At 38.1% G+C, this 22,482-nt stretch overlaps 1 protein-coding gene across 6 annotated transcripts in view; it reads left to right on the top strand.

Moving 5' to 3' along the window:
• LOC123773761 (alpha-protein kinase 1) overlaps positions 1 to 22,482 on the top strand; it is a 183,420-nt gene that overhangs the window by 17,755 nt on the left and 143,183 nt on the right. For 4 of the 6 annotated variants that reach the window (XM_069312341.1, XM_069312343.1, XM_069312344.1 and 1 more), the window contains exons 2-3: positions 11,489 to 11,662; positions 21,734 to 21,775. In XM_069312341.1, coding sequence (XP_069168442.1) covers positions 11,489 to 11,662; positions 21,734 to 21,775 — 216 coding nt within the window. The remainder of the gene's footprint in view (positions 1 to 11,488; positions 11,663 to 21,733; positions 21,776 to 22,482) is intronic. The other 2 variants (XM_069312345.1, XM_069312342.1) reach the window with 2 other exon arrangements.

Raw genomic sequence — 22,482 nt, 5'->3', positions numbered from 1 at the left:
TGAATACAGGTTTATGGGGTACTGCATTATTTGAATACGAGCTCATGGGAGGGGGGGCTGTATTGCTTGAATAGAGGATAAATTATGACAGTTAACATTGTATGAGCAGCATTGCAATGCTAATTGTTTTAGCCTATCCTGTCTACAAGTATTGCAGCATCCCTTGGATCAATATTCAAACAGCTCAGCACTTCATAGGCTGAGGGTAAAGTTTTATTTCTTGGCAGTGGTACTGAACAAATGTATAGTGCCTGTGCCAACTAAACCACAAAAATGCCAAGAACTCTTCTAATATACTGTACTCCAAAAACATTTTTAAACATGTAAGATATCTAAGGAAACCTGTTATAATAAATATTATAACATTAATTTTTCCATGATTCAATGCATGGTTCTTTAACCTTTAAAGTGCAGCTATTATCACAGGTACCACTGCCTGTATGCCCACAACAAAATTTAATTAAAAAATCTTCAAAATTATGCTTACTGTATTAGCCCACTAATCCGGATTATATGGGAAGGACCCCCAGCCAGATTAACACCTTTTCCGGATTAACGTACTTTTTCACCACGGAAGTCCAAAAGTGACCATTTCCAACATTTTTTATACCACAAACAACATAATTTGAATTGCCACAAACAAACAAAATATAATTATAAAATAATTATCATTGGCCTCTTTTATGATCAGCTCTTTGGTTTGCCAGGTATTGATATATGTTTCCAACTTCTAGATTAGCACAGTTGGATGAAAAATTAACATGTCAACAGAAGACATGAGTAAACTGTATTTTGTCATCTGTGGTGTTGGTTCCTCACTGCCTTCTTCATCTGCCGCCTCTTCGTCGACCTCACCAGTAATAGACTGGAGAATCTTCACTCATTACACCATATCCAGGGTCATTAGCATCTCTTTCAAGCCAATCAACCACATCCTGTCTTTCAAAATTTTCACCAGCATTTCTGAACATTCTATGGATTTCATCTGTAAATCCTTCAAAATTCATTTCCTCATCCTCCTCATTGTTGACCATACATGTGAGGAGTTTTTTCCAGGAATTCTTCAAAGTCAATTCCTTTACTTCACTCCACACCTTGGCCCAGTTATAGATGGCTTCCTTGATGGAATAGTTCTTCAAATTCTGAAGCGTTCTTTTAGTCCTTTTATCCACACCTAGTTCCACATCTTCCTCTAGAGGCAAAACCAACAAAACTTGGTTGAGTATCTTTTTGGTGTACAACTTCTTCGTAGCACAGATAACTTCCTGATCCATAGGCTGGATGAGAGAGGTTGTATTAGGAGGAAGTGCCATACACGTTATCTTGCCATCATGTGATGTTAACGTGTCAATTCTGGGGTGGGCAGGTGCATTATCAAGCAACAAGAAGACCCAAACTTCGCTTGGCCTCAATTTGAGTTTCTTAACTTGATGGTCACGAACTTCCTTTCAGAACACATCATGAAACCAAGAAAGAAAGATCTCCAGTGTAAACCATGCATTTTTTGAGTTTTAATATTTCACAGGCAGTTTGTCCAAGCAATGTTACAAGGTTCTTGGTTTCTTTGATTTGCCAACAATTGCACACGTGATTCTGTCTGTGCTGTTGGCATTGGCACACATCATGGCCGACAGCCTGTCCTTGTTAACCTTATGCCCTGGCACACAACCCTCACTCCTCATAGCTCCTCACTCCTCATAGTAAACTCCTCCAATACATCCCAGTTTCATCAGCATTATAAATTTGATAATATAGATTACAGTATTTGACAAAATGTATGTTCTTAATTTATGTTTAAATGGTTCTACACTGCTTGTATCACACTCAGTTTTTCACCAACAATTTTCCTCTTCACAATATTGTGCCTTGCCTTGAACCTTGCTACCCACCCTTCTCTTGCTTGGGAATGGTTTATTTCAAGACTTGTTGCAAACCTGCTTGCAGCATTTCTTATTTCTGGACCGCGAATTGTTACGCCAGCTGTGCGGTGCTGAGCAAACCACTTGTACACAGTCTCATCCAACTGTACGTGCTTTGAAGACTTCAAAGTTCTTCTACCACACCTTCTGCTACTACTCACACCTTCGCTTTCACTGGTTGAAATGTATTTCAAGTATTGCTCTTTTTGTTTCCTTATATCAGAAACAGTACTAGTGCCTATATTAAAGTCCTTGGCAACACTTGAAGTCGACCGGCCACTTTCACAAAGTTGTATAACACGTAACTTGTCTTTGTTAGGGACAACCTTCTTCCTCATAACACCTCCAGAATGATTGATGCTGCTACCAGACATAGTCTTAGGCCAAAAATATTCAAAGTTAATATGAAAACAAAAAAGTTATTTAAAAAATATTTCACTAATGGCGCGGCACTGTGGTATAACACGAGGGTCGGAAGCACATGGGCTGTTTGGCTTGATCAGGCCTGGACGGGCCCACTTAGGCAGGCAGGCACGTTACGTAGGCCGCCAAGCGGAAAAAAACTACAAATATTTTTGTAGCAAACTTCAGCTTGTGCAAATTATTTTTAGGAAACTTGTATAGTTGTTATAATACAGTACTGTATTATATACAGAAATACTATTTCTTTGTGATCTATTGTGGTCTATTTTCTCCAATTCCACATTCCATAACATGGCATTTATTCACATTGAATTCTATTTGCCACTTGATGCTCCAAGCACTTATTTTAGCTAAATAAATTTGAAGGGCATTACAATCGTCTGCATCTCCTATCGTCACAAGTATCCTAGCATAATCTGCAAACATGTTCAAATAATTTTGTATTTCCTTCTTGTAGATTTTTTATGTAGACGATTAACATTACTAGTGCAAGAACTGAACTCGTTGGTACTCGGCTAGTACCACAGTCAGGTACAATGTATCAGGTCAGATACATTGTCTCTGATTACTGCCCACATCTGTCTGTCTGTCAGAAAATTTTTCATCCATATCAGAAATCTCCCTGTCACTCCTCCAGCATGTTCCAGTTTCCAGAACAGCCTCTTGTGTGGGACTCTTATCAAAAGCCTTTTTAGGTCCAGATATACACAATCATCCCAACCACCTCTTTCCTGTAGTATCTCTATGGCCCTGTCAAAAAAAAATAAGATGATTTGTTGCACAGGATCTTCCTGTTCGAAAACCATACTGTCTGTCCATTATTATGTCATTACTCTTTAGGTGTTCAACCTATTTGGCTTTAACTATTGTTTCTTGTGCTATGACTACCATGCTTGTTAGTGATATGGGTTAGAGGTTCCTCTCAAAATTGCGTCCTGTACCCTGTGTTTTGTTTAAGTTCGTTTCCACCATACTATACCTAAGTACTGTACCTGGAACTTGTCACCGTTAACCATAATGTTATTTTCAGTTGCCCAATCGAAGATTTTATTAATATCTGCTTGTAGTTTTTCAGTGTCATGTGTAGAGGCAATTTTCATGCTGATTTTTGTATCATCTGCAAAGGATGACACGAAGCTGTGACTAGTATTTTTGTCTGAGATAAGAATGAGAAATAGCAGTGGTGCAAGGACTGTGCCCTGGGGTACAGAGTTTTTCACTGCACTTGGGTTTGATCTTATTTGATTGACCATCACTGCATTTTGTTTTGACAGAAGTTGAAAATCCAATGCCCAACTTAACCCATCATTCCTATTGATCTCACTTTATGGGCAATCACTCCATTGTGACATTTGTCGAATGCCTTTGCAAAGTTTGTGTATACAACATCTGCATTCTGATTTTCTTCTAAGGCTTCAGGGATTTTGTTATAGTGTTTGAGTAACTGTGAAAGACAGGATCTTCCCGCTCTAAATCCATATTGTGTAGTTCATTATTTTCCATAAAACTGGAAATTTGATTCCTAATCAATCTTTCAAAAACTTTTATTGCGTGTGATGTAAGTGTAACTAGTCTATATAAATTTTTGCCAAAGCTTTACTACCACCCTTGTGCAGAGGAGCTATATCTGCTGATTTAAGTGCTGCTGGTATTTCCCTTGTATCCAGGCTCTTTCTCATTATTATTCTGAGCGCTTGCACTACTGGTACTTGACCATTTTTTTATGAATATTGAATTCCATGAGTCAGGACCAGGAGCTGAGTACATGGTCATGTTGTCAATTTTTCTTTCAAAGTCTTCTGAGTTTGTGTTAATATCAGTTATATTATCTACAGCTTGGATGTCATTCATAAAGAAGCTGTCGGGATCTTCAGCCTTTATGATATTTATTGGGGTGCTAAAAATGGCCTCATACTGGCTTTCTAGAATTTCACTAATTTCTTTTTTGTCCTCTGTGTAAGAACCTTCAGTTGTAAGTGAAGGTCCGATATTGGTGGAGGATTTTTTATTTTATTTTGCATATGTGAAAAAATATTTTGGATTTTTCTTTATCTCTTGTATAGCTTTCTGTTCGTTCCATTTCCTCTGACTCGTTTGATCAGTTTCAATGTCTGCTCTATTTCTTCGATCTCCCTGTTTAGGTTTGTTTTCCTTTTTTGTGATAGTCATGTCGTTTTACAAATATCTGTGATTTTTGTCTTCTTTCTGTACAGTCGTCTGTGTTCTCTTTCTAACTAAAGTGGTCTTCTTTCTGACCCTCCTCACAGGCACATGCTTTAAGCAGATCCTGTAGGCTTCAGCTGTCAGTTGATAAGAACTTTTATGTTCAGAAACCAAGAAAGCAGATAAACTTTGCAAATTCCTCACAAAGAATTCAAGCGCGGTTGTCACTAGGCAGGAGACATTGGTAAACCAAGGGTACCTCATTCGTGCCCAGCAGTACCCACGTGCCTGACTCATAAAAGTACTGTATCAACAAACGAGTTGTACTCCGAGGCAAACTTCGTACACCGACTCAAATTTGACGATGAAATTTACTTCGTACACTGAAAAATTCGTACTCTGGGGCACTCATAGACCGAAGATTCGACTGTACTGTATATAATATATGTACTGTAATATAAATAAAATTACACACATACACACACATACTATCTAAGGAGCCTGATAGCCGAGTCCTCTGAGCTAGATAGCTAGCTCGGGATTCGTAATCCTAGGGTCTGGGTTCGATTCCCGGTGATGGCAGAAACAAAATGGGCAGAGTTTCTTTCACTCTGATGCCCCTGTTACCTAGCAGTAAATAGGTACCTGGCAGTTAGACAGCTGTTACGGGCTACTTCCTGGGGAGGAGGGTGCATGGAGGGGAAGAAATTAGTAGTTAGTAACAGTTGATTGATTGCTCTTTCGGTCCGCCTCTCAACTCCCGCAAGCACAAATAGATAAATACACACAGTACCAAAAAATATTAGAAAGTTTTTTTTTTTTTTGTAAACCATGGTAGACGGTTGGTACAAGTTGAGGAGGTGGAGGAGGCCTAAACCGTTAGTAGTTTCAAAGTGTTTTACGATAAAGAGTATTGTAATAATTATGATGATTTGGGGTATATATTTAGGGTATACTTTATATAAGTGAAACAGCCCTAATCTGTTCCCTAATCATCAAAGCAACCTAAAGGGACAAAGAAAATAGCTTGAAATCAGAGAAAAAATCAGCTTAAAAAAATTCCAAGTCCCAAGTTCAAAGTCCCAAGTACTGTAGTGACTGATTTATCACCGATTTATTTGAATGACCACTTTCATTCTATCCTTCACATAGTTAGGGAAGGGTATGCACTCTCCAGGATGTAAAGGTTACAACAAAATCAGATAATAAACAAAGGAGAAAAAACTAAAATCTTAAAAAAAGAAAAAAAATCCTCCCCCCCAAAAAAAATTGGGGGACGTTGATGAAAATAACATATACAGTAGTAATATTGGACAATGTATTTATATGATATATAACAAAATAGAGCATAATAACATAGTTACTTATTATTATTATTTGCGTTATTACGTATTACTCAGCAATGCTATAAAGGCACCAGCATATCCACTTTGTGGACACTTCTTACTGCTATTCTTTGTGCGTCGGTCAGGTGCTTGCATCTCTTTATTACTGCATTATCCCTCAGTTCCAGTTAATAGCTGTTCTCCTAATCAACAAAAGTTCTTATTTTTATAAAATTTGTCTTAAAATCAATTTCTGAAAACATTTTTATGAAAGTTTCACGACGCTGAAGCCAATAAGTTGGAGATTTGTTTAACTATTTAAGTTATTTTGACATAATTTGAATATTTTTCACTTCCGGGCCCCACAGCTGGGTGGACAGCGCTTCGGCTTCGTAGGCCCTGGTCCTGAGGTCCCGGGTTCGATCCCCGGTGAAGGCGGAGACAAATGGGCAAAATGTTTCTTTCACCCTGATACTTCCTGTTACCTAGCAGTAAATAGGTACCTGGGAGTTAGACAGCTGCTACGGGCTGCTTCCTGGGGAGGTGTGTAACAAAAAGAAGACCTGGTCGAAGACCAGGCCGCGGGGACGCTAAGCCTTGAAATCATCTCGAGAAAACCTCAAGATAAGATAACCCAGTATGTGCAGTTTAAGAGTTAAAAGGTCTTCATGCAATTATTGCCTTGCTATCACAAAAATGATGGCCTCTGAAACGCTATCACCTGCTAACTCCTTGTTGCATGGCCAAATTAATAACATTTCAACATCCTCAAGTGTTTGAGTTCTTTGTTTTGTGATTGTTGATACGCCTTTTGCCACTCATAACGTCCTTTTTCTTAGCAATTACAGTGCATATCATTGACATAGATTTGTTGCACTGCCTAGCTAGTTCAACAACCCGTGTACCATTTTTATGTTTACAAATGATCTCTTGTTTTTCTTCTATGGTCATTCTCGCATATGTTTTTTTGGCTTGAACCTTACCACTGGCTTTCTTGGGACCCATGGCGAGATATGTAATGGTAACTTTTATGTTCAAATACCCAAAAATAAAAAAAAATAAAAAAAATGAAATTCTTTACATAGAATTTAGGCACGATTGTCACTAGGCGGGAGGCACTGGTAAACTGAGGTGCGGTCGCCGTATCACCATGCGCTATGTCGACCATATGCTTATCAACGAACTTTGTTTCCCGAGGCAAAGTTTGTAACCCGATTCGGATTTTACAAAGAAATCGGGCTTGTAACCTGAAAAGTTCATAAAGAGGGGCATTCGTAAGCCGAGGTGTTACTTAATATGTTGTGACGGTAAAGCGTTGGTGTTCGGCTGTTTCAAAAGCTAGGAGCAGGGCCTCGTCACAGAGGAAAAAAAAAAGAGAAAAGCTGGAACTTTCGTCTGTGGTAAGGTAATGGGAAGACACACAAAACACAAGTAAATTAACAATGAAATTTTAATTACGTTAGAAAAACAAGACATGAATAAAGTTAAGCATAAAATATAAAAGACAAGTCAACAAACAAAATAATATGAATAATCACTGGCAAATGAAAAGTTACGTTAAGACAAGAGAGTTACAGAGATAGCAAAATAAATATGAATGGAGCTGGAATATTGGCTTCGAGCTGCCACCTCCCTTAGTACACGAAAGCCAAGGCTTAGTCTACCAGCGAGAGATGTCAACTGCAAGGAGCACTGAGATATTCTGACAATATTGGGCCACTGCAGCCCAGACATCAACTTGTGGCGGAGGGCGGAGGGCAGGTGCGACGGGACACCAGCCAATCAGCGACAGGCAGGCAATGGACAAGCAGTTTGCCGGTTTACGGTGGCGGTAGCTAGCAGGTGTGCCGGTGTGCTGGATACGTTTTGCTCTCTGGGCAAAACGTTTTGGAGTTACTTGCTGGACGTATCTTCTATATTATCTTTTGTTGTTACATACTTTGTAGGGAAGAGCAGGCTCAATCTCTCTTGAAAGAGATTATCGTCACAATGTAAATCCACAGAAGACTTAACATGTTTATATAAAATAGATTGATACTTGTATCACTTATGTACCTTTAAAATTTGGAAAATGTTGCTTTGTTTTTTTTGGGGATTGTAAATAATGGGGAGTACAGTGGTACTTTCGTTTACGAATTCATTCCAAGATACGGTTCGCACACCGAAAATTTGAAAACTGAAATGAATTTTCCCATAAAAAATAATGTAAATTTAATTAATCCGTTCCACACACCCAGAAATATTAACTTAAAAATACATTTTATACATAATACTACTCATATTTTGTACTACAGAATGTATATCTTACCTTTATTGAGGACTCCTGTTGTCGTATGGAAAACAGCAAGGATGGGGGTAGGAGAAGTGTTAGTTTTTTGAAGGGGGAGTTACCTTCCATTATAAATCAGGCAGTGATGACATTTCTGGGGTACTCTCTTCCTTATATTTTGCAGGCATACCACTAGGACCTGATTGTGGCTCACTGGTTGTTGTCTCACTAAGAATTTGTCTATAGACACTTGATTTTTCCCCTACATCTTAACACCTGTTAATAGTGAGGTATCACAGTGTCATTAAAAAGGTTTATGTAACGGTCTGCTACACCTTTATCTGGGCGAGTTTTTTCAACAAAACTTTGCAGTTCTTTCCATACTGCAAACACTTTCTTAATGAGGAAGGGCCTCTACTGCTTCTATTCACAACTATTTTCTTAGGTTTAACTTTACCACCAACTTTTTTGGAACCCATGTCATGATATGTAATAATTACTTTTATGTTCAGAAACAAAAAAAAACTCAAGAACAATTAAATTCTTCACAAAAAATTCAACCGCAGGTCTCCACTAGGTAAGACACACTGATAAACTGGGGCGCGCCTTGCCCACACCAACAGAACCACATGCTCGGTCGACTTGTGTGTGTATCAACAAACTTAAGAAATGAGGCAAACCTCAAATACCAAGTCGAATTTTACAAAGAAATTGAGCTTGGAAACCGAAAAATTCATAAAGAGGGTCATGCGTCAACCGAGGTGCCACTGTACCCAAGTTTTAAGAGTATAGTTGTACAGTTGTTTGTTCTCTTCTCGCAATTGGAAATTCCAGTTTCGAATCCCAAGCGAGACAGAAATGATTGGGTGCATTTTCTATTGTCTAATGCCCCATGCATTAGGTACCTAGCTAGGTACCCCAGGAGTTAGTCAGCATGTTGTGGGGTTTGATCCTGGGGAGGGTCAGTAATTTGACCTTAGGAAGGATCTAGATATAAGCCTCACATGTATATATGTGTGCGTGCGTGTGTGTGTAATTACCTAAGTGTAGTTACAGGATGAGAGCTACGCTCGTGGTGTCCCGTCTCCCCAGCACTCTTTGTCATATAATGCTTTGAAATTACTGACGGTTTTGGCCTCCACCACCACCTCACTTAACTTGTTCCAACCGTCTACCACTCTATTTACAAAAGTGAATTTTCATATATTTCTTTCGCTTTGTTTCGTTAGTTTAAATCTATGACCTCTTGTTCTTGAAGTTCCAGGTCTCAGGAATTCTTCCCTATCAATTTTATCGATTCCTGTTACTATTTTGAACGTAGTGATCATATCGCCTCTTTTTCTTCTATCTTCTAGTTTTTGCATATTTAATGCCTCTAACCTCTCCTCGTAGCTCTTGTCCTTCAGTTCTGGGAGCCACTTAGTGGCATTGTCATTGCACCTTTTCCAGTTTGTTGATGTGCTTCTTAAGATATGGGCACCATACAACCGCTGCATATTCCAGCTTTGGTCTAATAAAAGTCGTGAACAATTTCTTTAGTATTTCTCCATCCATGTATTTAAAAGCAATTTTGAGGTTAGAAAGTGTAGCATAGGCTCCTCGCACAATGTTCTTAATGTGGTCCTCAGGTGACAGTTTTCTATCTAGAACCACCCCTAGATACTTTCTTTGTCAGAATTCATTAAAGATTTCTCACATAATTTATAGGTTGTGTGGGGTCTATGTTCTCCAATTCCACATTCCATAACATGGCATTTATTCACATTAAATTCCATTTGCCAGGTGTTGCTCCATATACTTATTTTGTCCAGGTCTTCTTGAAGGGCATGACAATCATCTAGGTTTCTTATCTTCCCTATTATCTTAGCATCATCAGCAAACATGTTCATGTAATTCTGTATTCCCACTGGTAGATCGTTTATGTAGACAATGAACATTACCGGTGCAAGAACTGAACCCTGTGGTACTCCACTCGTAACATTCCTCCAATCCGATCCCTTGCCTCTGATTACGGCCCTCATTTTTCTGTCAGGTAGGAAATTTTTCATCCGTGTTAGTAGCTTACCTGTCACTCCTCCAATATGTTCCAGTTTCCAGAACAACCTCTTATAGGGAACTCTGTTGAAAGCCTTTTTTAGGTCCAGATAGATGCAGTCAACCCAACCATCTCTTTCCTGTAAAATCTCTGTGGCTCGATCATAAAAACTGAGCAAGTTCGTTACACAGGATCTTCCAGATCGAAAACCATACTGTCTGTCTGATATTATATCGTTTTCCTCCAGGTGTTCTACCCATTTAGTTTTAATTATTTTTTCCAATATTTTGACTATTACACTTGTCAATGATACAGGTCTATAATTAAGGGGGTCTTCCCTGTTTCCACTTTTGTGGATTGGAACTATGTTAGCCTTTTTCCACACATCAGCTACAACTCCTGTACACAGGGATGCCTGAAAAATCAGTTGAAGTGGAATGCTGAGCTCAGGTGCACATTCTCTCAGAACCCATGGTGAAACTCCATCTGGACCAACTTGCTTTGTTCTTACTTAGCTCCTCGAGCATTTTTTCCACTTCATCTATAGACACCTCATGTGCTCTATGTTGTTCCCTGGAATTCTTATTGTATCTGGTTCCCTAAAGATTTCATTTTGTACAAACACACTTTGAAACTTTTCGTTTAGTGTTTCACACATTTCCTTTTCATTTTCCATGAATGTATCTCCCATTTTCAACCTCTGAATATTATCCTTTACCTGCAATTTGTTGTTTATGAATTTATAGAATACACCTGGTTCTGTTTTACCTTTGTCTGCAATCCCTTTTTCAAAATTTCTTTCTGCCTCTTTCCTCGCTGCCGTGTAGTTGTTTCTTGCATCTTTGTATCGCTGGTATGTTTGTCCTATAGGGAGTCCTATTGTTTGTTTGTTTGTCCTATTTTGTGTGTGTGTGTGTGTGTGTGTGTGTGTGTGTGTTGGCTGTCTGTCCCCCCAACACAACCACAGTGAATTATTATTAAATCACTTGTTTTGGCTGATATTTTTCCATAACATTCCTTTTCTGAAAGAGCAGATTCTTACCTCTCAGAAAAGATATTGTTTACCTTCTTCTAGTGTGGGGAGGGAAACACACTCTGATGTGTCCCGCCTGGCCACAGCACTATTATACTGTACTACAGCAATGTACATCAAATGTGTAATCAAGAAGTGTATAGATAATACTATGCATGTGTGTTTATAATGCATTGAAAGTTGTAAATTTAGGATAAAAAGTGCTAGTTGTCTGAGGTATAGTACTGAAGCATTGATTTAGTTGTTAGTATTTTTTATGTGAATTTAGTCAATACAAATATTATTTAATATTAAAGGTTTTGACACAACTTGTCTCAACAGCCAAAGTCCACAAGTCAAGTCAAACAACAGCAGTTGCTGCAGCCACAGACACAGCATCATCACCTTCAACAGCACCAACAACAGCAACAGCAACAACAACAGCAGCAGCAGCAGCATCATCCATCTAGACCACCTCAAGGTGGCTCACTTCCTGACTTCTCAATTAATTTGCCGGTGTGTGTCTTTTTTTTTTTATAGGAGTTATTCTTCTTTGGCTTGTGCATCATTTAAACTGTTTTCTTTGCTAATGTTGTTAAAGCTTTTCAGTCATATATTTACGTATATCAGTGGGTATTTTTTGTGATACTTCTTAACTTACTTTATGCATTTTTAGCATGAAATCTTCTGAGGTTTATGTTGCAGGGAGTATGATGAAATAAAGAATTGTATTGCAGTTAAAAGAAATTCCTTTCTCTTGTGCAAGTGTGTGAATGGATTTTTTTTTGCCAAGTCAGTGATATTTATTCAGAACTTGTATATTAATACTACACAATATACACAGCAGAAACGCTCATACTTTCAATAACATAAATGTCAGGAATACACAGTTTTACTGTCAGATTTATAACATTTGGCAGTGTGTGGTTTCAATATACAGTTTATTTTTCAATACATCATTTCTCTGGAAGCTCCAGTTGAAGTGGTCATGGCAGGAGAGCTAAGGTTATGCAATTGTTTTTCTTTCATTCATATTACGCCATGATATTTGCCTTGCATCGTTCTAAACTTTATTAGTTCATTCTTGTATACTGGTGGCCCTCAAAATGCTCAAGAGGTTATGCTCATGTCTTAACATGCATATAAAAATTGCACTTGTAAATTTTAAAGATGCAGTGTATTGGAAAATTTGGATTAGGTTCCAAATGTTCAACTGTTTAGCACATATTAAAATCCAGAATGATTTGGATGTCCAATGACGCATAAATGTTACCCAGAAAGTTTGTAAAATACAAGAAGTAAGGTGTGAGAGTTTAACTTAATGCCAAGACTGTAGTAGAGTCCACATTAATCTTCATCAAAGTATTTTCAACCCATATAACTCCAAAATTCATCTGTGCAATTTGAAAATTGGTATAAAAGTTCTTGCGTATGTAACTTCAAAGCGACATAATATGTACAGTACTCCAATACATTACAAATCATGGGCCGCCTGTTCTCTGTTTGCTGTCCTGTTTCCTGATTTTTTGTTTGATCAGCTAGAAATATATTTGGTTCATTAAATCAATTTATCAGTTTTTAAATAGTAAATGGAAAATTATGTGCAGATTAACCAGGTTGTCTTGGGAGTAGCCAACACTCAAATGAAAAAAAAATCAAATAAACTTAGTATGTGATATAACCTAAGTAAATTAAACTCCAATGAGCACAGTGCAACATTATTTGCACAATACTCATCCTGTTGGGATCAATGCCTTGTTTGTCAATCCTATTCTTTGTTCTGTGTCCGTCTCCCAGGTTATCCACATCATGATTCGGTTTAACTAGCTGGCTGTTTATCTTCACTCTCGTGATGTGCAAAAGTTTGCTGTTGTGACGGCTTTATTTGTCAATATGTTCTGTGGTCTGTTTTGTGATGAATTTGTAGATGCCTTCATTACATACAGTATTTCACCAATTTTTTGTACATCTTTCTTATAGTATTCTTATATTCTTATCTATCTACAAACCTTTTTAATAAAATTTATTGAAGAATTTGCTCAGTTCTCCATAATGTCTTCTTTTAAAGTTAGGTTTCTCTGATATCTTCCTCTCACTGATCTTTTTCAATATCCTAATGAAAGGTACATTTAATTGATAAGTCATGGGTGCATTTATCAATTGAAAGTAGGTAACTGCAAATAAACAATGTCTTCATCTTTTGTGGTAAATGTTTGTCCCAATTTGACGGGATATCATCTTTCTAACTCTTATGACTTGCTTAATATGCTGACACATTAAAATCACACAGTATAAACGATCACTATCTTCATTTGCTCTTATCTCTTTCATGGTCATTATAATTCCCTCATTTGTTATCTAGTTCCTCTAATATCCATGTGTTAATTGGTGGGGGCAGGCATTTATTGTATTATATACTATATATTTGCCTCTTTAGTTTCTGATCTTCAGTGTTACAATCTCTATATCTCGTGAGCTATTGAGTATTAATTCTTTTACTATTATATATTATGTGATCCCCCAGAAATACCACCTCATTTAGAATTGTACTTTCCAGATTTGTTTCCGCCATTGCAACAATGTATGGTGATTTCCACTGTACATTGTCACTTAGCTCTAATGCAGTATTATTTTTATCTCACTCCATTTCTGTTAGTATCTAATACAAAATTTTAATGAACTGAAATTGAAATTGAAATTGAAATAAGTTTATTGAGGTAAAATACACACAAAGGGATGAGGTAGCTCAAGCTATTCTCACCCCATTCAGTACAACGTGTTAATATATACATAGACACACATCACAAATAAACACATTACCAAACATTTTGAGAGGTAAAAATATACATTTCCTCCTTCACAAGTAGTATGTTATCAGACGTACACACAAATACTTTTATGACCTAGGTATACTGTATAGACAAATTGCAAGACACCTGCAGATAATTCAACAAAATATTACAATCTTGGTGCAAAATTCTTATATCTCTCAAGAATATCATCAACCTTTCCGTTGTGACACATCCAGGCTATTTGTTCAGGAACAGTCCTTATCTCAGTGTTTCTATATACACTAATCAACGGACAATCAAGAATATAATGGGCAAGGGTGTGAGACCTTAACATACCACATAGTTTACACTTCGTGTCATTACCATGAACATCTATCCCATATTCCCAGTAATATTTGTACCCAAGCCTGAGCCGCATGTACACAGAGTCACTCCAAGCATTTCTCCTTTTACCATAAGTGAAATGGGTGTTTTGACTCACATACATGTAGTGTTGCATGGTTTGACTACTCTCATACATTATCTCTCTCCTCTCCACTCCCGCCTGTGCCTGAATATTTCTGATTTTGCTTCTTATTTGTCTCATTGTGAATTCACATTCAATGTCAACTTGTGGTTTTGATGTGGCACGTTTGGCCAAGTCATCCGCCACCTCGTTGAGCACTATTCCAACGTGAGATGGAATCCACATGAATTTCACACTATAACCTTTCAGCTGTATCTCAGTTATTCTTCTCTTACAGTCCTCCACTATAGACATGAAGACTGGGTTTCGACTGTTTAAGGACTCCAGTGCTCCTCGGCTATCGACAAATACAAAAACATTTTTGTCGTCATGACGTTAATGAACTTGTTTTCTCATCTATGGATTCTGTCCCTACTTCTCCAGTGATGTAATTGGTTGACATTTATCTTCCATTTCTCCGGCTCCCTGAAATTTTTTTTTTCCTCATTCTTAGCCATTTTCAAATATTTCGCTTTCAGGTTCCATTTTAACGATAAACAACTATTTTCTTTTGAGTAGTTTCCCCATGGGATGTTTGCTAGGTTTTTATTTATTTGTTTTAGTCAGTCTTTATTGTTAAAATTGAATCTATTATTAAGTAACCCTTCAGTACTTCCTGCTTGTTATTTGTTTTGGACCTACAATGTCTATTGATGTATGTTTGTACTTCTATGGGTTTGTAAATTTCTTCATTGTTAGTAAAGATCAAATCAATAGTATTTTTATTGTTAACACTATGGCAAATTTACATTTAATGAACATTTAATAAAGTCTAAGGATATCTCTGATCTATATTTAGTTAATTCCAGTTAGATAAGATTTTTGCTATTCATTTTAAATGGAAGTTGGCTACCACCAAGATGATCCAGTTAATTGGGAATATTTTTTGCATAAACCAATTTATCACTTGAGAACTGGTGAATTGATTTGGAAAAACTGTATTTTGCTGTTAACACCAACAACTGGTAAATGGGGGTTACAGTGAACCCTTTGTTTACTAATTTAATTCGTTCCAAAGACGGTTCGCAGACCGAAAACTCGAAAACCAAAATGAATTTTCCCATAAGAAATAACGTAAATTGATTTAATCCGTTCCACACACCCAAAAATATCAACTTAAAAATACATTTTATACAGAATACTACTCATATTTTTTTTACTATACAGGTACTTTACCTTTATTGTACCTTGTTGGCGTATGGAAGATGATGAGGAGGAGGGGTGGGGGGGAGGAGAGGTGTTAGTGTTTGGAATGGGAGTCCCCTTCCATTTTAACATCAGGCAATGATGACATTTCTGGGGTACTCTCTCTCCTCAACCCGTCCTCTTACAAATGATGTTGCTTTTTGCTTGTATGTGCTACAGCCAAAATAGGCTGTAATTTGAAAATGACATTACTGAAAAAAAATTAAGATTTTTTTTTAAACAGTAAGTTAAGGGTTCTCTGGTAGGTTAGGAGGGCAGGAAGTTTCCTAAGGTTTCAAAAAAGTAATGAAAACCATTAATTGAATGTGTCTTCTCCTAACCCACCAACCTAAGCCAGAGGACCAAAAATAGAAAACGGGAAAGTACATCACTTTCGTGAGCTGATTCCATTTTAAATTACGTCCTTTTATAGCCTGAGTGCACATGCGAGTAAAAAGTGACGTAATTTGTAAGAGGATGGGTTGCTCTCCTACGTTTTGCAGGCATACCACTAAGACCTGGTTGTGGCTCACTGCTTGCTTGCCTTATCTGTCTAAAGACACTTGTTTTTCCCTGTGTTTTATCACTTGTCTGTAGTGAGACATCACATTGTCATTGTCTACACCATCTCTTCCTACCCAAGGCCAAACAAAGGCCACAAAACCCCAGCTGGCTCCAAGGGCGGCGGGATAAATGCTGAGCAGCGAGAACCTCCACTGAAGTGGAGTCCTGAAGGCATTAAGGAAGGTAACCCTAGAACCCAGGGATAGTACTTACAGGGTGCTTAGGGAAGGTACCCCTAAGCGCATGCAGCCCCAATACACTGAGGTTACTCCTGGCCACCACACCACAAAGAGCAGAAACATCATGAAGGCACAAATTCCGCCAATAAAGCGAGGCCAGTGATGAGCGACCGCCCCAGAGCGTATCAGCTTATGAACTGGCGGTGTGAGTAGCCGGAGTGAGGGGGTCTGGGGCTTCCCCCGCCCCCGTGAGAGGGAGGGGGAGGCTGTGCGGACAAGTGGCACGGTGGTAGTGAATGACGTTTGCTTGTTTGCTTGTTTCCTTATGTCTTTGGGAGAGTTCTGTGTCTCTGTTCTGTTTTCGGTTGCAATTTCTTACCAGGTGGGGTTTGTTTTGCTATGCCAGCCTTTCTAGGTACCTAACTCCGGTTGATGGCAGACATGGAATGCTCCCAAACATATAGGGATTTCCATAGACCATTGCTCCCTGTGCCTCTCTGAGGGGGACAGGTTCTGGCTCGTGGTTCCCGGTAGGCAGAACTCCAATTGACTGATGCTCCAGACTAATAAAGCATATATCAGTCCAATAGCTCCAGGGAGCTGAAGTGGCTCCCCACACAAAACTCAGTACTGTAGTTGTCCATTTGTTCAGCATGCAAATGCACATGCATAACAAAAGAGTTTGTTTCCAGTAACTGTCGTTCAGTGCACAACACTATTTAAATTCTCTGTAAATTTTCCTGTGTTTTGTTGAATATTTTTTATAGTCTTAATGTAAACAAGTTGCCATGGCATCTAAGGTTAGTGATAAAGAGCCAAATGAAAAGAAAATTAGTTAAAACCACCATAGAGATGAAAAAGAACTGAGAAAAATATGAAAGTGGTGTCTGCCTGTTTGTTTTTGCTATTGAGTTTGGTATGCCTAAATCTACTATCTCTGATTCTAAAAAATAAAGAGGCCATCATAGGAGCTGATGTTGATATAAAGGAGGGACTATAAAGTCTCCTCTTTATAGACACTCAGAGTGGACACTTTGGGTGGCCAGATGTGAAATTATATGCTTATTTGATTTACCACTTTATTAGCCCCCGAGTGGGTGCCAGATGTGACAGTGGTAATTAGTAGGCGAGAGCAAACACTGAGGTCCAACTACTGGGTCCTCCAATCACTGGGTCGTTAACTCCTCAATTGAATAATCAATGTAGAGGGTAGCAAATGGGTTTTCACACCAAATTCAGTATTCAGTGTTTGAAGCTGTGGGCTTGATCCCATAGCTTAAACCAGTTAAATTGAAGAATTTAGAAGTGGTTGTAGCAGAGCAAAATAACGGGACAGTATTCATCACAGGTTGTTGACAAAAAGTCACTTTTGCAAAAACAATTAATTCAACCAAACTTACTGATACATGGCAATAACAACGTTATGATACATTAATTCCTGAGTGTCACTCCAACAGCTAAACAGTACTGTACCAGCTACAGCAGGAAACAATCCCACCGCTCTGTCTGGTAATCACGAGACCTAGTATCAAGCCCTCTTGCATGGGCAAAAGGAGCAAAGTGAACTAACTGAACACTAATGGACACTCGGACTCAACTGTACTCAACCCTTGCAGTGGCAATAAACAATGCTTTTCCGACATACCACTGGAACATTATCTAACACAGTGCACAGTTACAAATCCAATAAGATTTCAACTTAAATTCAACAGAGGAGTTGTTGTTAAACACATGGGGCAAAATCTTACTGAAGCGATCATATGAGTCATAAATACTCATACTCTGCCTAAGTAAAACAGAAACAAGTACAGTAACACTTAGTGGGCTAGCCAGAGGCTTAGGGCCCCTGCAGGAATATCACTAAAAAAAAATCATAAGAATATAACACTTCTCTTTGTGAGAAGTGTTATTCAAAAAGTTCTTTCTAACGTCTCTGTGGCTCATTTGGGTACTCAGCTTCCACCTGTGTCCCCTTGTTCGCGTCCCACCAGTGTTGAATAGTTCATCCTTGTTTACCCGGTCGATTCCCCTGAGGATTTTGTAGGTTGTGATCATGTCCCCCCTTACTCTTCTGTCTTCCAGTGTCGTGAGGTGCATTTCCCGTAGCCTTTCCTCATAACTCATGCCTCTTAGTTCTGGGACTAGTCTAGTAGCATACCTTTGGACTTTTTCCAGCTTCGTCTTGTGCTTGACAAGGTACGGGCTCCATGCTGGGGCCGCATACTCCAGGATTGGTCTTACATATGTGGTGTACAAGATTCTGAATGATTCCTTACACAGGTTCCTGAACGCCGTTCTGATGTTAGCCAGCCTCGCATATGCCGCAGACGTTATTCTCTTTATGTGGGCTTCAGGAGACAGGTTTGGTGTGATATCAACTCCTAGATCTTTCTCTCTGTCTGTTTCATTAACCTTTGTGGCACGTGGGCTTTGTGGCTTCTCTTGTTACTTGGACAATCTTCAATCAAGCAATTAATTATTATGTTAACACTTGTCACTAAGATTTGCAACAAATCAATGAACAATTTAATTACTGTACAGTATTACTTTACTTTAAAATATTCTGTCACACAGGTAAACAAGATAAATAATTATACTCAACTCTGTACGATAACACACAAGCACAACACAGCGATGTAACACAACATAATAATCATTGAATGACAAACTTATAATAATATAATCACGGGCGTCACCTAGACACAATGCTCGATAACTTGCTCTTCCACTGGTGTCTGGAAGAATATAAAATGCAGTGTATCACAGACAAAGGAATAACTGATAATGAAATAATAACACCATACAACTCAAATGTACAAAAGTACTGTATCACAAATACTAAATGTGTGGCGTGTATATAACACTTATACCTATGACAGTGATGGATACAGTGTCACCGAGACGGCCGTACCTACAACTGACTTATTGTTTCCTCGACCAGATCAACTTTCACTTGTATTAGATGATAACGAGAATAATACAGGTCGGACGACTGATCCAAGATCAACACTAGGAACACTAGAAACAGAGAATAATTTGTACTTACTTTATGGCCAGCCTGTCACTCACACCTTACGTACTTACAATGTTGAACTGTAGATGCTCTGATGAAATACTCAAGCAATTTTTGCACGTGGTAACATGCAAGTACAAACATACAGGGGTGACATTAGTTGGCAGGTGAAGACAACTCCAGCAATGACCGCACATGGTAATATGCGAGTAACACTGGGTGGCAGGTGCAAACTGGCAGAACAGGTGCACAGTGGTTGCACATGACGTTACACAACTGGGCGGCAGGGTGCTCACTGATAGGGTGGTGCGGCTTAGCTAGAAATTTCTCTAAGTCCCAATTTCGTTGAAATTAAAGTTATTTCTCCAAGAAATTAAAGGCAATCAAAGGCGAATCGAGGTACGATATGGAAATCCCATTCTTGTAACGATTGGCTTGCGGATGCTCACACTGATCACCGATAAAACTGGCAAGTCATGTTGCTTCTTGCTAGATGGTCAAGTGGTGTACAAAATTTTTCTCTCTTCTTAAATCACTTGTACCAAAGTTAATTAGCAAATATCATATCACAAACCGGATTCTGCAGCGAATAGCGCTAGATGAAATTAGACAGATGATGAGATATTAATTAACATCACTTTAGGTGGGAAATATAGCTATAGCTGGCAGCATAGACAACTCATGTTTTAGTTTAACAGGCGACTTCGTCAGAATGACGCTGGCAAGCTCTCCTGGGGCACTCAAGGCTCCCTCCACACTCCCCTTTCAATATATGAGTTCCACTAATCGGGCATTGAACACCAAGGCCTAGACCAGTTAAATCGGTTTCTTTGGGTGGCGCGAGGCCATGACATCATAACTACGTCACGAGAGGCCTAGAGGTTACATGTCAGTCAAGACCTTCTGGCCTCTTCTTGACTGCAAACCCGAAAGTTCCCTCTGACTCTGATTTTGGATGTTAGCTAGTTGTTATCCATACTTTTTCTTGCTGTATTTAACAAACTGTTAGGCACACGATGGCCCTTGTGATACCAATAGCTTCCTGTTGACATGAGCTACCCACTGATACCCAACAAGACATTGCTGGGTTTTGCATTAACAAAACTCGACCTTGTGCACGCACACACTCTGTGCACTCATGAGAGTTCAACTGTGCACTCACTTTGCACACATTAAGACAACTGGCAAAATCTACCCTTTCATAGAAACTTCCCTGCCAACAATAACATCTCTACTCCTCTTCCTCACCACCTTCCACATATGCCATCAACTCTCCTAAGTACAGGTAAAGTGACAATAAATTTGCATTTATTTTGTCTATTTATTGTCTGTGTGTGTATTTATTTTGATCTGGAACGGATTACAGTACTGTACTCTAAATTCCTTATTCCTTATTGGGAAAAATTATTCCGTACTTGAACAGCTCGGCACTTGCACGGCCTTCTGGAACAAATTAAGTTTGATTACTGAGGTTCCAAATGTATTTTTAATTGATTTTTTTTATGTAAAATAATAAAAAGGGAAAGTAAAATGTGTGCCTTGAAAATGCAAAACAGGTTAAAAAAATGTCTGGAATATAATTTTTGTATGTTTGACAACCTTTAGTCAAATGTGTGGTGGTTAAATACAAACAATTCAAACTGAGCCTTGCAGTATAGGTAAGATAAAGCATGCTGACGGTACTTATGCTCAACATTATGAATTACCTGTATGATTGTGAAGCATGTGTAATCTTCATGTTATATTATTTCCACTTGTTAGGTGGTCTTTTTATTTATTTATTTATTTATTTAAAACATTTAATAAAATTCATCCATATCATAATACTGCTATACATTTGAAACATATACAGCATGTAAGGAATTTTAAACCCCAAATAGATGTACTGTAATGATCAGTTTCCTTGAGCTGGAGTTGCTATTTTTTAGCTGTGTTATACATTATTAAGGTTCTGTAAATTATTAGATAGGATTTCTAAGCTTGCCATTAAGTTAATCTTTAAACAAAAGTACAAATAAGCCAAAAAAAAAGATTTGCCTAATAGACTTTAGTGAACAATTATAGTGCATGTTGTTCTTTTTTTGACCACCTTATGGGTAAACTATGCTATGTTGGCTTGTGATGCTCTTAAGTTCATCTTGGATCTGTGGTTTTATATTGCACTAAGGCTTGGTTCATACAAGCTGTAAACCTCCTAACTCCTAATACAAATATTTCAATTTTTTTTGACTACCTTATACTGTATTTTTTAATTGTTATTTTTGTTAAGAGATGCTTGAGTGAACCAAACCTAATGAGTGTGTACAAATGTTAGAGTTTCTCATGACAAAATACTCCTTGCCTTTACAGCAGGGTAGGGGGCCAGGATTCTACCCACAGGGTTCACTTCAGGTAAAGTTGCAAAAGTTTTGTAGATTTTGTATATAAAATTTAGGGCATTCACCACCTTTTCCCTTGCACTACAGTGGAGTTTCTGCACTGATAATACATGGTGAATGTGTCATCCTTTTAGTGTTGTTATTCAATCATGTAGCAATGGTGGATCTTTGGTGGAAAATTTATAGTGTACTATAGGAAATACAGTAGCAATAAACTATTTGTTCTTTTACTGGGAACTTTAATTTTTACTGGGTGTGCTGTTGAAAACACACATTTACACAGCTAGCTTTTGCCCCTCTAAAAAAAAGTTAAGTAAATTTTGGATCCACCATTGTATGTTTAGTATTGTATATTTGCAATGTTTTCTGCTCTTCAGAATCCACAATTTATTTGATTATGTTTTTGTAGTGGCACCATTACTCACCACTAATATTTCCTACATCTGGGACTATTTTGGAGAGTTACCAGGATGTAGCCATTGACAGATGCCACTAGTAAACTGAGTGTCTAACCTTTACATGTCTACTTGATTCATTTCTAGTTTAGTTGTATTTATTCATTATTTAATTTTCTTGTTACTTTATTCATTATTAATGATTGCATACCATTCTGGGGGTTAAGAGAGATAATGATGGATAGAGCTCTGCATTTTCTCACAAAGCTACATTTGCAATTTTATTTTCATTTACACGTTATGATAAGATTTGCATATTGCAGTC

This window comes from Procambarus clarkii, chromosome 72, assembly GCF_040958095.1.
Source record: "Procambarus clarkii isolate CNS0578487 chromosome 72, FALCON_Pclarkii_2.0, whole genome shotgun sequence".
Taxonomy (NCBI): Eukaryota; Metazoa; Arthropoda; class Malacostraca; order Decapoda; family Cambaridae; genus Procambarus; species Procambarus clarkii.
The sequence above is the reverse complement of the archived record's forward strand: the minus strand, read 5'-3'. Positions and strand labels throughout refer to the sequence as shown.